The following is a 14,627-nucleotide window of genomic DNA, read 5'->3' on the forward strand; positions in this document are numbered from 1 at the left end:
GTCGGTTCTCTCCCAGGCCTGCTCCCTGCAGCTCTCATGGCCATGGACATACATGGGCTCTTTCTGCTGCTCTGTGCTGCTAGGACAGACCTGGAGAAATTATTTTGTCTACTTGGGCAGGACTGCTCTGATTTTTTTTTTAAATCGAGACAGGATCTTGCTCTGTTACCCAGGCTGGAGTGTAATGGTGTGATCATGGCTCATTGTAGCCTCGACCTCCCAGACTCAAGCCATCCTCCCACCTCAGCCTCCCGAGCAGCTGGGACTATAGGTCCAGCTACAGATCCACCATGCCTGGCTAATTTGTGTATTTTTTGTAGAGATGGAGTTTTGTCATGGAACCCAGGCTGGTCTTGAACTCCCAGGCTCAAGCAATTCTCTGGCCTCAGCCTCCCAAAGTGCTGCACCTGCCGGAGTTCTTTATCAATAGTATATTTTCTAATAATTTCTGACAAATTAAATGCTCACAAGGTAGCCCTTCTCATGACTATCTAAAAGGCATCATTGGAAAACACTCCCTTCAGGGAAGGTTGCAGTGAGCCAAGATCGCACCACTGCACTCTAGCCTGGGCAACAAAGCAAGACTCTGCCTCAAAAAAACAAAACAAAAAGCAAACACTCCCTTTTAACCTGAATCATCACACTGCATAGTGCAGGGGCCTGGGCTCCCTTCCTACAGGTGCAGTGGCTGCTACATTCCCCAGGCCCCAGAAACCAAGTCAATCTTCCCCAAAGCTTTACACTCTCTCATGTGGCCCCATGGCCCTCAGACACACAGAGACACACACACACTCATACCCCAACAGGGCCATAGCTGGGGGCACACACTTCCCCTAGGATGTTCCAGTGAGTAGCTGGAGGACAGAGATGTCAAGAGAGCCCAGGTGACAGCATTTTCCTCACCGGCCCTGCTGGGCTGAGGCAAGGATGAGAGATGGCTCTGAAGATGTTTCTACACTGCATTGTCCCCTCCCCTGATGGCCACTTCGCCAAGTGTGGCAGAAAGGAAGCATTTGTCTCTGATGATGGCTACCTAGCTGCTTCCTCTCTGGCTCAGGCTTAGTAAGAGGGAGCAAGAGATGTCACAGAGAAAAGAGGTCACTTTCTGGCAGCCTCCCCAGGGCTCCCACCATCGAAGTTACCATAGAGGATACAACCTCAGCAGGCTGAGGTCACTGCTGGCACATCTCCGACCCACTCATTAGCTATGTCTATTGTCCCAAGGCAGGACAGGGCCCCCAGAGAGCTAGGGAGGGTGGAGGAAAGAAGAAAAGCCTCCGAGGGAAGGTGCAGAAGAGTCAGGCAGTGAGCTGTCAGGGGGCTAGTACAGGTGGAACAAAGGGGCAAGTGTTCCATGGGGAAAACCTTCTACTGCTCAGGTCCAAGGAGATTCAGATTATTTCATCCCCTGGGGCTGAGGTTGGGGAGAGAATAGAAGAGCAATGTTTTTTTAAAAAAAACTAAGAAGTAGGGCTTACCAACAGAGTGGCACCAGGCTGGGAAGACATGACTAGGCTAGGATGTCATTTCCTGCCACAATAGGAGCTACAGGTTTGGAAGCAATCCTGGCCAGTGCTCAGTGGAGACCATCAGCCCGGCGACCGAGGAGAAGGGGCAGCAGGGACCCTCTGTTAGCTAAGGGGGGATCCTGAGTGGGCTAGAGCTGGAAGCACAAGGCCCCTCCTAGACAGCAGCATCAACCTCACAGGTTTGTGACCTAATGCACACTGGAAGGCACCCTGGCCACGGCCAAGGGTTTTCCAGGAGGGTTTCAGGGAGCACCATGCATGAGATGGAGAACACTGAGGAGAGATGACATGTGTCATTCATCTTTCTGTCCCAGAACCTGCCACGGAACAGTGCACCTATCAAGAGCCCACCAAACATTTGCAGACCTAAGCTGGGTCAAAGAAGAGGACAGCACTTCCTAGACATTCCAAGGTGGAAGGTTTAGTCCAAAAATGTTCACATGGCATGTTGACTACCCCGGCCAAATCACAGATTGTCAGACAGATGGGCAGCAATCCTAAGAGACTGCAGATACAGGTGGATGAGAGGGATTATCTTCACTGGGTGAGAGATGAACAGAGCAGTTTGGGGAAACAGTGCCCAGGTTTGGAGAGGACAAGAGGGAAGACAGCAGTGGGCCGGACGCCAGGTCCACGTCAAAAACATGGAACCCGAGTTTTGTTGCTTGGCACCTGCTCATTGTGCAGAAGGTTCTTATGCATTTAAAGCTGAGAACAGCTGATGTTATCAGCACATCTCATTTCCCAAAAAGTGCAATCTGCCTCCACTGCCATGTCACGTGGAAGCCGGAGCCCAGGAAGCATTTGATTGAGACCGTGAGCTCATGCTGCCTGAGTGTAGATCTTCTCTAAGTGGGAAGTAGGAAGCAGGGTGATTGCAAAGATACCTCTCACCCACTCAGTAGAGGGGCAGCACAGATGCCCACTGAACAAGACAGACTGCCTGCCACCAGGCCCACCTGCCTTGGGTCCTAGGGTGCCAGAACAGGGGAGGGGGACGGGGAGCTGCTTCCCCAGTGAGCTTGCAGCTGATTCGCCTAATGCCCTCCCTGCGTTTCCTCTTCGTCATGGGAGAGACTTATGTAAACTTCAAGCAGGAAGTCAGGGAGGCCCCAGTGCAGGAAGGATGGCTCTCAGCCTGGTCCCCCGGCTTGGGATCACCTCTCTGCCTCACATCTTCATAGGGGTGTTCAGACTTTGTGGGGAGGCACTGGGGTGGTGGTGATTGTGAGGACTGAGGGGGAGAGGGAAGGATGATGGCAGCTCACCATCCACAGATCTGACCACAAAACATACACAAACTGAAGGAAGCAGGTGTGCAACAGAAATAGAATCAACATAGGATGGGGGTGCGGATGAATAAGCAAAGGCGAGGAGGAAATCGAATTGGGCAAGGTGGCATCCCCTTCATAAGCCAACCCTCAGATTCCTGGCCCGGTCCTCAGTTCTCCCTCCACTGCCTGGCATGTAAGGAGGCTCTGGTGAGCGCTTGCTCGTAGCCTTTGCTCTGCCAGGGTGAATCCTGTTCTCATTTCCCATCTATGTAATTCAGGCTCAGAGGAGGGCCTGGAAAGGAACCCTGGGGTCCCCTGCCTCGTTTCTCCAGCCTGGGGATGGGCCTCCTGTGATGAAGAGCCCTTTGATGGCCCTCAAACCCACGACATGAGGACTAGAGAGGAGTAACTTGATTAGCAGGTCCTAAGCCCAGAGCTGCCCAGCACCTCAGTCCACTGTAGATGTACCTCCCACACCCTGAGAGTGGAGACTGTTCTTAATGCTAAAGACTTGGAAACGCTGGGTTTCTGAAGGGTGAGGAGATAATCAGCCCACGGTGCCTGCTGAGACTCCAGGAACTGGAGCACCTGGTCCTATCCATGGATGTGCTTGCTTGTTCTCACCGAGCAGAGCCCGTGGTGGCTGGCAGAGCCGGTGCCAGGCCCCCATGCAGCATGCAAAGCCGGCATGCACACCGCGCTCACCCTTTCAGGAGACGGCAGCCCCACCAGGAGCCAGCTGTCCCTGCTCCTGCTGCAGCACGCCTTCTAGAGCCACAGCTGGGGACACTGCTCTGAGCTGTCAAGTCCAGGCAAGGGCTCAGGTGGTTAACGGGAAGTAATCTACTCAGTGTCAGAATCAAACTGCAGCTCCAGAGAGCAGGTCAGGGCCGGTGTGTGGGGGACCCCTGCTGAGCCATTCTCTTTCTCAGCAGGGGGCAAATAGTTTGGGAAGCGGGGAAAGCGGGCTTGCTCTCCTCTGGTCCCATCCTCCACACACATCCCGCTTGACAATCTGGCTTCCCAACCACTGAAAGCGTGAGTCTGGAGCATGCTTTCAGCCTGAGCCTCTCCCTCCTTGTCCGCCCTGGCTGGGCTCCGCCTGCATTGCCCCATGCCATGCCCATTACCTCCGATGCTGGTACGGTACCTGCGGTTGGAGTAGCTTCAGAACACAGCGCCCAAGATGGCCAGACAGAGGGAGAAAGGATGGAAAAGGGAAGAGAAAACAGAGCACAAGTGAAACCACAGGACAAGCAAGCAGAGAAGGTTCCAGCCCAAACCTTATGAAGACAGCGTGGCCAGGTGCTGGTTGCTGACCTGAGGATGCCAACTGGCATTCAGGGTTCACGGTCAACTCCACCTGAGTCAGGTATGTTCCTACAGAAACCTTTCCACCTGGGCCTTGGAGACCTTTCTAACACACTGTTTCTACCTCCACTCAAGGACTGGACATGTAAGAGGTGGCTGCAGAGACAGTCCACTCAGAGGATTATGTTCCCAGCTCTGTCCTCAATAGCATGTCCTGCTCTGGCTAGGTTGGCATGACCTTTGAGCAGGCTGGGTGACCCTCCATGATGCCAGGGGTCGAGGGGATAAGGAGTAGGTGGTGTGGGAGGATACCAACTCCAGTCAAAAGGATGGTTTCTGTCTTCAGGGGAAGATGCTGAATAGTGTGATGGATACGAGAGAGGGAGCGTGTTCAGCTGCACCCGCTCCACACCATCGCAACTTTGGAAGGCAGGAACTTTGAAGGACGGAGCCTGAAGCCCTTCTCCTGGTATTCCATCCCTCCAATTCTTCCCTTCCAGTTGGACTTTATGAAGTTAGAAACCCAAGTTTGGACTGAGAGCCCTAAGTGAAATTCTTGAATTTTCTGCAAAGCCCTAAGTTAAGAACAAAGCTTCTCTTTGTCCTCTTGTCCCCCGGGGCTGCAGAACATTCTCTGTGGTGGTTACTGGGGCTGGACAACGGGGCTTTATCTGCTGTTCTGTATTGGGGTACACATAGGGAGGGAAGAAGGGGCTCTTTATCTGTCTACTTGCAGAATTGAGTAATCAAGAAAGTGCATTACAGCCTGGCCTGGCCTTTGGTAACAGACACACATCAGTCACTAACCTAAGTCCCCTTGCCCTAATAAATTTCTCGAGTGCCCAGGGCTTGGGAGAGTGCAGAAGAGCACAGCGGGAGGGAGAGCTGGTTGTGTGACTCACTCCTGGTTTCTGAGCCCGGAGAGGGATGCAGAGAGGGCTGTCAGCCTTTCTCTGCTTCTGCCTGGCCCCTCTTCTCCCACCTCAGCATTGGTGTGCTGGCTAGAGTGGTGGGGCTGGGGAAGGACGTGGGCAGCTTGTGAAGCTGCCTGGGAGCCCGGGGTGACACAGCAGGCCTGGTAGCCCCAGAGAAGGCAGCACTGATGCTCTCCTGGAATGCGGGTGGGGGTGGCATTCAGGAGACCCCGCCTGGGCCTGGGCCAGGCCGCGGGACCTGACCCTTCTGTGGAAAGCACTAGACACGATGACTTCTCAGATTCCAGGGTGCCCACTCACATCACCTCTTCTCTGGAGTTTTCCCATGAAGACTGAATCCCCCACTCTGCCCAGCCACTGCGCCCCCTCATTTAGACATGCAATTAGATATTCTTATAGATGGCTCCCCCTCTAGATGGTGTGAGCTTCTTATTACCTTTGTATATCCCTTGTGTGTGGCAGTGTCTGGCACCTCACATTGTGGGTGCTCAAGAAATGGCTGTTGAATTAACCGTTGTATCTCTGGAGACACAGAGGGGTCCCCAGCCTTGTCTGAGGGGGTGAGCCAGTACTGAGGTTTTTGTAGCCTTGTCTCCTCCAGAGGTCCCAGACTGCACATTCCGCCTGACGCCAGCGTGTGCGCGGGTGAGCCTGGAGCCCCCTCTAGTGGAGTTCTCAGGCAGGTGCAGCTCTGGTAGGGGATGAAATGCTGCCAGATGACGCCTGGACCCAGGAGATGAAGAACTCATTTGCTCTTTGTGAAGTTGGCTTGGCAAACGGCTGTTTCCTAACTCCTCCTCCTCTCTGCAGCCTGACAACGCATCCGATTCAGGCTGCAAGGAGGGACCACATTCTCTGCTCTACTCACGATGCCAGTAAGCAGCGTCATCATGACGGTTTCCCTTACCTCCTTGAACCCATGTGCCTTCAAAGAAAGAAGGTTGTCCCCAGAGCCCTCATGGGGCACTCACAATCATATTCCTGCCTCCCTCAAGAGGTGAACACTCACTGTTCTTTGGAGTTCATTATGCTTTCTCTGATTTCTCAACTCATGCTCTCTTCCTTATTCCTCTACAAGAAGGAAAGATGATAGATGTCAAGTGACTCAGCAAGTCAGGGCAAGTGGGGACCCAGGTGTGATCACAGAGGTCCAAGGACAGCTGAGCTCCAGATCCAACACCAGCACCTACCTCTCACACATAAGACTGGGTTCTCACCTACCAAGGGCTTGAGGACTTGCAAGTCTCATCTCCTCTCCATTCCAGGCAGCCAGCTAGAGACCTCAGTGTGTTTCTCTAGGCCTCTGAATTAGCCGGGACCTTTTACCCCAGGGGCTGCTGCCATGCACCTACCTTCATTTGGGGGTGCTGGTGACTCCTCCGTGACGGCTTCCCCAGAGCCCACCTGCGTCCTGGCGCTGAGGGTAAAGCGGTAGCGTGACACGGGGTCCGTTCTTTGCACCGTGAACTTGGTCTGATTGGGAGAGAAGTTTTCCACTATCTGCTTTCCTACTTTGGTCCCGTTAACTGGGGAGACAGAGGTAAGTGGAATTAAACTTTAGCAATGTTTATTGATGGGTTATATAATCTGCAAGCTGGAGGGAGAACACCTTCCTGACTTTGCTGGAAAGGGAAATGATAGCACCTGCCTGGTGATCTTAAAGGCTTGGTTCAAAGGCAGAGCGCTGGGCAAGAACTCCCTCTGGGCTCTTTGATTACACCCAGGGTTAATCCTTCTTCACTGATCCTGTTGTCTCTAGCTCACTGAAGAGTTACGTGGCTGATTCAGAAAGATTCCGTTTATATTCTTAAGCCCTTTCAACAAGGACAAAACTCTTCACTTTCTTTCTTCCTTTCAAACAGAACTAGGGCAACGCCACTAGGCCTTTTGATTTTTAATGCCCCCTTTGTAAAATGCCTATTCAATGGACCTCAAAGGGTGAAAGGGTCTGGTCCAGAGATCAATGCCGAACAGCATACAAGCACACAGTTGGCTACTAAAATTGCTAACAACACATCATTTGGCTCTTTGAGTTTCCCAACGAGGTATGTTACCTACCTTTGAAGGCCTAAAGTGTTTCAAATGTAATGGTACTCCTGTCCCTGCATGGTGATGCTGGGCTCTTGAGGTGGGGTCTTTCCAACCCAGGCTCCCGATTTGGGTCACCCCACAGTCACCAGGCAGCTCTACATGCAGCTGCCTTATCATAAATGACACCTTGTCAAGGGGTGTCCTGACTGTCTGTGGACTCCTGTGAGTATACTGTCTACCCCATCAGGTGGAAGCTCCAGAGGCTGAGGAACTCTCTCTCCTAGACTCTGTACGTGTTGGAGACTACAAAAGATCCCTAAAGGCCATGGCTGTCTCCCTCATTAGACTGGAGTTCCCTTTGTCTCATCAGTGAGACTAGAAGCTCCCTGCAGGCAGAACTATGCAAGGAGAGCAGGGATTGAGTCCCACCTGCCTCCCCTAATCCTATTGGGAACTGTTTCATTGGTCCCTCCATCCCTCCACAATGCCATCTGCACCCACAGGCTTTCTACCTTGAGTACTTAGGAAAAGTGGTGAGAATGGGATTTCTGGTTCCCAGATTATCTAAGAGAAAGGGAAGGGCAGAACGTACATGCCACGTATTTGAGAGTGTATCCAATCATGATCCCATTTGGATGCTCTGGATGATCCCATTCCAGGTTGATTGTCTCCAGGTTGGGCTGCCGGACTCGGAAACGCCTGGGGGCACTGGGTACTTGAGGAAGGAGGAGAGAGCAGGGGAGATGAAGGGGAGGGGGCAGGGAGGATGAGGAAAACACACAAAAAAACAAAGCACAAGTATGAAGGCATTGACCTCTGGACAACCCCCATGCTGGACACTGCTAAACTGAAGCCAGGGAGAACCATGAGACGACCGGAGCCCATTGCCCCATCCAGGATGCCATTTCCTCCAGGTCTGAAGACAAACATAGCTCAGACTCTGCTTTTTAAGAGAGGAAGAAGTAAATCAGGTTTTCTTCTAGCAACCACCCTGGATTAAGCCCACATTAGGCTCTGATTCTGCAAAGACACCTCTAAATTGGGCAGAACCATTCCTTGGTAGAGAACCACTTACAGCTGTTTTGTACAGAGGCTGACTTCCCTATCCTCAGACAAGGATTCTCATCACTGGGTCCAGGCAGCAGGCCCAGGCTTCTGAGCTGAGAATGTTGGGTTCAGGGTTAAGGAGACAGAAACCCAGGGTGGAACATCCAGAAGAGGTGGGAGGGCAGGAGTGTTAGGGAGAGGCCAATGATGAAAACCAAACTAAGGCAAGGGAAAGACAAGGATAAAGAGAACGAGAGGGAAGAACAGAGGACAGGAGGAAGAGAAGAGGAAAAATGGGGAAAATAACAATTAAACAGGGAGGGAAGAGAAACGGAGGAGGACGAAACAGATGCAAAGCAGATAAAAGAAGACGGGCAAGAACAGGGAAATGAACCAGGAACTTTGCAGTCATCTCTTAATTCATGAACTTGAATTTATAGAAACACAAAACAGGGGTTTTGACCCCAGGGCCTTGTGAAACCATGGGCCTGCAGAAAGTGGAGCTACACTTGGGTATCCCTCTGCAGAGCCACCGCACACACAGGCTATCTCAGTGACAGCTTCTTGAGAACATGTGGGGAGAACTGTGAAGGCCTTGGGTGCTGGCAAACAAATCAGATGGCTCCTGGCAGTCAGGATGGACGGCTGCCTTCTGCCTTGGAAGGTGGTGGGGCGGCCCAGGCGCCCGCCGTGCCCTCGGGGATCAGTCTGCATAGCCCGTCTGGAATTATGTCAGCAGACCTCACAGGTCTTCTCTTGAGATACAACCTCCTGGCAGGGCAGGTCACCATGGTGGTGGTGCTCTGGGAATGGTTGTAGAGGCTCAGCTTGTAGGTCATCTGCTCCTGGAGGCCTCGAAGAAGTCACCTTGTGCCATCCATGCTGAGCCACGCTGGAGTTTCTCCAGGCCTGAGGTGTGTGCCACCCTTCTCCTGCCCCACCCTGAAGAGCTGCAGGCCAGACCTACCTCCTTCCGGGGTGGTGAACTCCTTGGTCTCACTGCGAGGCCCATCACCTCTCCCATTGACAACAACCATCTCCAGCTTGTAGTTACTGTAGGGGAAGAGGCGGGACACCACGCCACGGAGGCGGTCACCAGGGAAGCTGGCTTGCTGTCTCTTCTGAGACACCCACAGGTTCTTCAGCAAGCTGCTCTCCCTCCAGTAGTAGGCCTTCGGGACAGAGGCAGGCTGGTGAGGGGTCAGGCAGGCAGGGCTGGGTTAGTTGTTAGTGGTGGTGGTAGTGACCGGTCTTTCCTTTGCTTGCTACAGCCTCCAAGTCCCAAATGACCTCATCAGTCCTATCCAGGCTGAGGAAGCAGAGTAATCCCCACTCATCAGCCACTCATGAACATGAATTTATATTAAGCAAGAAATAAGGGTTTTGGTTCCAATTATTTTCTGATCCATGCCACGTCTTTGGGGAAAGAGCAAGTTGGCCAAACTTACATCTGAGCTGCTCCATCATGAGACTGATTTCCAAGGTGGGTACCAGGTTGCTCAGGGAGTCCGTGCCAGAACCAAAAATAGTGAGCCAAGGGTCCAGGCATGGAAAGCTCCACTCTGTGCTCAAAGACCACATCACCTTGAATTGGATTAGTATGGTTTAGATTGACGGCAGGCAGCAGTTGAAAGGTAACAAGTTACCCCCGAAGTCTGAATATGAGAAAGGGTTGATTTAATCCTTTGAAGTAAAATGATTTCTTTTCATATTGTTGAAAGACCTTTAGGGATGAGACAGTCACATGTCCAAGTCAGTGGGATGCCAGGCTGCATGGTAGCAGAGCTTGGATGGGAAGGGACAGCTATGGAAGTTGGTAGTGTTGGAGGGGACAGTGGAATGAGTTTGGGCAACATGAGGTCTTTAATTAGCAGTGGGTAAGAAGCCATAGGTCAGGTGGCCACGCCAGTGTCTCCCAGGCTGCCCGTGGCAAGGTAGGAAGGAGTCCAGACTTAGAGGGGGACCCATGGGGAGCTTTAGCCAGAAAAATCTCTAAGCAAGTAGGTTAAGGGTGCAAGTCAACTGTGGGGAAGAGCTCATTCAAGTGTACACATCACATTGCCTTCTTTCCCCTACTGGCCAAATTCATTTCCCGGGAAGAGACTAGCCTCTCTTGCTCTGCCTCCAACTGTCCATCAGCCAACTCTTGATGACCTCTGAGGCCACAGAACCTGCATTAATCACAGTTACTGCCTCCCTCCCTCACTTTCCAGCCAACTTTTAATTAGTGCTACTCAGAAGGGAGCACCGTGTATACCCTGAGTGCTCTCTCTCTTCTTCCCATCCGAGCTCACCCTTTTGAAGAGGATGGACGATTGAGCAGAAACTGCTCTCACGCAGGGAGGACCCAAGAGAAGCCAAGGGCCTTGAAATTCTGTATACTGGGTTATCTGGAGTTGGCTGCGACAACAGGGAGGGCATTTGCACGCTTTCAGTGGCTTTGCCTGTTAGTTGTGGCTTAGGAGATGAGCCCAGTAGGGGCCATTGGGAGAGGGGAGGGGTGTAGCTCAGCGGTGCCTCAACACTGCTCTGAAGATACATGTTTGCCCACTCATGCATGTATTCCAAACGCAATGTGCTACGCAACACCAACCCAAACCCACAGCCTTTCACGTGATTTTCTGCTGAGCAGAATCTCTCAGCATATCTGCTGGACACATCTGTGTGTGTGTGTGTGTGTGTGTGTGTGTATGGGTGTATATATATATATTATATATATAATATATAATATATATAATATACAATTTTTAAAATTTAATTTTAGTGGGTTTTAATTTTAAATCCAGATGTGTGTGTATATAAAATACATCATGTATATAATTTTTTTTTCTGGGTATATTTTTGAACATCTAACTCTAGACATTATCTTCTTAAGTCAACCCTGGATTCAATAAATATCCCTAGGATTTCTTTCAAATATCTTATGCCCCGCATTTGCTACCCCGGCCCTGGTTAGTGAGCTGGGTGGTTAGGTGAGTCCAGAGCTGGCTTCCTCACTCGGTACTCTCTGAGCTGGCCCTGGACCGTGTCGGAGTAGACGCGGTTCCACTGAAGGCTGATGGCTGTGCTGTTCATGACTCGGACTTTAACTTCAGTGGGCGCAGCCCTGGGATCTGCAATGTGTCGGGACAGAGAGTTGGTTATACAGGCAGGACTCTAGGGTTGCTTCTGACTTTTTCTCTGCTGGCCTCGACCTGCACTCCACTCAACACTGAGCATTCCATGAGGGCAGGGGCCATGTCTCCTCCATCAGACAGTACTTGAAAAGGTGGTGGGGAAGGCTCAGGACAAAAGGGTGGCAGTCCAGGTGGAAGGGACGCTGCCTACATGTTTAGAGGGCAGTCATTTGCCCCCTCCTGTGCTGGGTAGTTTCCATCTGCCCCTTCATTTCATCCTCCACCCTTCCTCACCCTGCTCCGTGTCCTAGGGGGTTGCCCTCACTGGACCTTATCAGCGGGGCTCCCATGTTCTCAGGCTGCCAGATGGGTTTAACCAATAGCAGGTGCCAACAGGAGGCCCCAGGGCAGGAGGAGACGAAGGGTGGGTACCAATTCCCCTGGGTTCCTCTTTGCTGGGCTACAGGTTGACAGCCTTGTACTCTTCTACCTAAGGCCATGGCTCCTGAGGGTGGTTCTTGCAGGCTGTGGACTCATTTATCCCCGTCCATGGAGGCTCAGAGTGGTATAATGGCTTCCTACTGCTGCCAGCCTTTAAGGTGGATCACATATCTTGCCGTTTTCCCTCTAACTCTGTCCACACGTGATAAATAGTACCTTCTGAGAGTGCGTCTGTTTCCTGGCAGGAAACATTACCCACAGGTTGAAGATGCTCTAATCTAGTTCAGGAAGTGATTCTGACCCTGCGACTACCTGGAAAGGGAAGCCCTCTCCCTCCCCTGTAACTGATTCTTGTCCCTGTTTTCTCCACTCTGCTGCAAAAGCAGCTCTGCCTCGTCCCCTCTAATCCATCAGAGCATGGGCCGCAGGGTAGAAGCATACAATGGAAACTGTGGGCTGGTCCATGAAATCCATGACCAGATGTCACCCTTTCTGCACTTACCATCCAGTAGTACCACTGGGCTCCTGTCTGAAGTGCCTGCCACCATGGAGGTGAGGAGTGGGATGGACAGAGGACCTGCTGACCCTCTTTGCTTATCTCCCTTGTGAGTCCAATCCATAATCACCTCTGGGAAAGTGGCGCCCAGGGCCCACCCCTGCCTTCCTCCATCTCACTGTTAGGAACGCCATGGGCCCTACTCTTGACGGCTCCTTCTAAGTTCCCCCCACCCAAGACTGTCCCTCCTCCCTTCCTTCTGCCCACTCCATCCACCTACATGATCTCTTCTTCCATCAGACCCAGACCCAACAGGGCGCAAAGGCCCTCAGCCAGGAGGGGACTCTCTGATATCCCTGCTTTGTTTAGCAGCCTATGGGACTGATGTGCTGGGGACAGCGAGGCCACCACCGTCTGGGAAGCCAGGCATATATGTCCATGTATATGACCAGAATCTTGTTGTTTTACCAGAGACCAGCCCCCAAAGACCTTCTCTTTCTGTGCTCAGTTCCCAGGGCTGGGAGCCGCAGCAGGAGCACCAGCAGGGGCTGGTCTGGGGTGCTCCTGTCTGGTGCTGAGGAGGCCTCCCAATCCCTCAAGGCTTCCCTGGGGGAACCTCTGGCCTGCTGCTCTGCTTCCTGGGGAGGTGTCTAATTATAGTTCTTTAGGATGGGTTTGATGTTTTTCTTGGTACTAGCATGGCTTAGCAGTAAGGCAGACTGCCAGGGGATCGGAATACCTGAGCTCTGTTCTCAAGACCGATGTTGATGACTGTGGAACACTGCTGAGGGTTTTCCCTTTTCTGGGGCTCAGTTTTCACATCTGTGAAATGACAGCTCTGGACTGGGTGATGACATTCAGTAATTCCAACTATGTTCGGATGATGATATTTCCACTCCTGACATGACTGGGTGCCTGTCTGCTCTAGGTCACTACAGGACATCTCTCCTTCCTGGGAACTGGCTGTCTTCCCATGCCCACCCCAGGTTTCTTGGCCTGTCAGCATGGCCTCGTGTGACCTAGCCACAGGGGTCCTGCTTGGGGGATGGGGAGGAGACTACTCACAATCTTCTCCGGAGTAACCGATGACAGATTCTGGCTCAGGGCCCTTCCCGAAGTCATTTTCAGCCTGGACTCGGATCTCATAAGGTACGTAGACTGGGGTCTGCCCCACCACGTAGCGAGAGCCCCACACTGTGACGTTGTTCCAGGCCTCTCGAGTCTCTCTCCGCCTCCACTTGACAATGTAGCGTAGGTTGGGGCCAAAGGCCGAGGTGGCATTCATGGGCTGGGCAGAGGGACAGACAGGCTGGGGAGGCTGTCAGAGAGGGGCCCAGATCTACCCACAGCTTGCCCTCTCTTGCTGTGCCAGGCATCCCTTCCAGATATGCCCAACACTGGCCCGCCCCCTTGCAGGGTAGGGGAGACCACATCCCCCACACCAGTGAGTCCCCCAAAAGGCAAAGGTCCTGTGAACCCAGCAGTATGCAGATTTTCTGTGACAAAGGCTTCGCCTGAGACCCAGTTACTCTGACTCTGAGAGTCACCCACATTTGCAGGTGCAAAGGTTTTATTTTCAACAAAACTCCTTCCTGTGACAGGAGCAACAATAAATCAAAATATAGACAATAAGGTAAACTTCTCCAAAGTCAGAAGAAATGAGTTGTGATTAACCACAGCATGACTCCTGCTAATGAACTCAAAATTCCAGAATGGATTTTAGTTCTACCAAATGTGTGTGTGTCTGTCCTGTCCTTCCCAAGAGGTCAGAGTTCTTTAAGCGTGAGTGTGATTCTGCTCTTTATTTTCTAAGGGCCTGTCCCAGGAGTCAGTTCCCTGGGAGCCTGCTATACAGAGCCATAGACCAGGGTCCTGAATCTGGGCTCAGTCCAGCTGCTGTTGCCCTGTTTGGCCAAGGCTGCCATGGGAGCAGCCTTCAGAAAGACAGGGAAGGTCATGATCCCAAACACTGCATCTCCCTGTCTCCATTACTCGTGGCAGAAGCTCAGAAATGTTAATATTTCAGTGGTTGTGTTTGCCTTCTCAGACTGGGAAGTGGTTTGGGAAAAAGTCGTTTTGAGACCACATACTCCAGTTTTGGTTTGGAAAATGTAGTCAGTGAGCCAGCATAAAGATGGGATTTTATAAGACCTGAGGGAGTCTTTGGAATGACCTACTCCATTCTCTGACCAAAAGAAAGCCTGTACTGGACACATCTCAGATGTTGGTCTCTCCCCAGCTCCCACAAATCTCCAGTGAAAGGGCCCCAGAACACACCAAAACTTGGTTTGGTGTTGTGCTTAGATGTTTTCTAAAGTCTAATCCCAGTCCCTCCTCCTCCAAGAGAAGTCCGCTTGATTTTGCTGTATCCTCTATGCGTTTTGCTAGACTGGCAGTCGGTGGACCCTACTCCCCTCTGCTCTCGTCTCCTCTCTGAAATCTTATGC

The 14,627-nt window shown here is 52.0% G+C and overlaps 1 protein-coding gene across 8 annotated transcripts in view; it reads right to left on the reverse strand.

Moving 5' to 3' along the window:
• Positions 1 to 14,627, reverse strand: part of NFASC (neurofascin) — a 200,277-nt gene that overhangs the window by 26,734 nt on the left and 158,916 nt on the right. For 5 of the 8 annotated variants that reach the window (XM_030935551.1, XM_030935548.1, XM_030935549.1 and 2 more), the window contains 4 exons: positions 13,246 to 13,468; positions 7,673 to 7,795; positions 6,402 to 6,575; positions 3,954 to 3,968 (listed from right to left, as the gene is read on the reverse strand). In XM_030935551.1, coding sequence (XP_030791411.1) covers positions 3,954 to 3,968; positions 6,402 to 6,575; positions 7,673 to 7,795; positions 13,246 to 13,468 — 535 coding nt within the window. The remainder of the gene's footprint in view (positions 1 to 3,953; positions 3,969 to 6,401; positions 6,576 to 7,672; positions 7,796 to 13,245; positions 13,469 to 14,627) is intronic. The other 3 variants (XM_030935554.1, XM_030935550.1, XM_030935547.1) reach the window with 1 other exon arrangement.

The sequence above is a fragment of the Rhinopithecus roxellana genome, chromosome 8 (genome assembly GCF_007565055.1).
Source record: "Rhinopithecus roxellana isolate Shanxi Qingling chromosome 8, ASM756505v1, whole genome shotgun sequence".
In the NCBI taxonomy this organism is placed as follows: Eukaryota; Metazoa; Chordata; class Mammalia; order Primates; family Cercopithecidae; genus Rhinopithecus; species Rhinopithecus roxellana.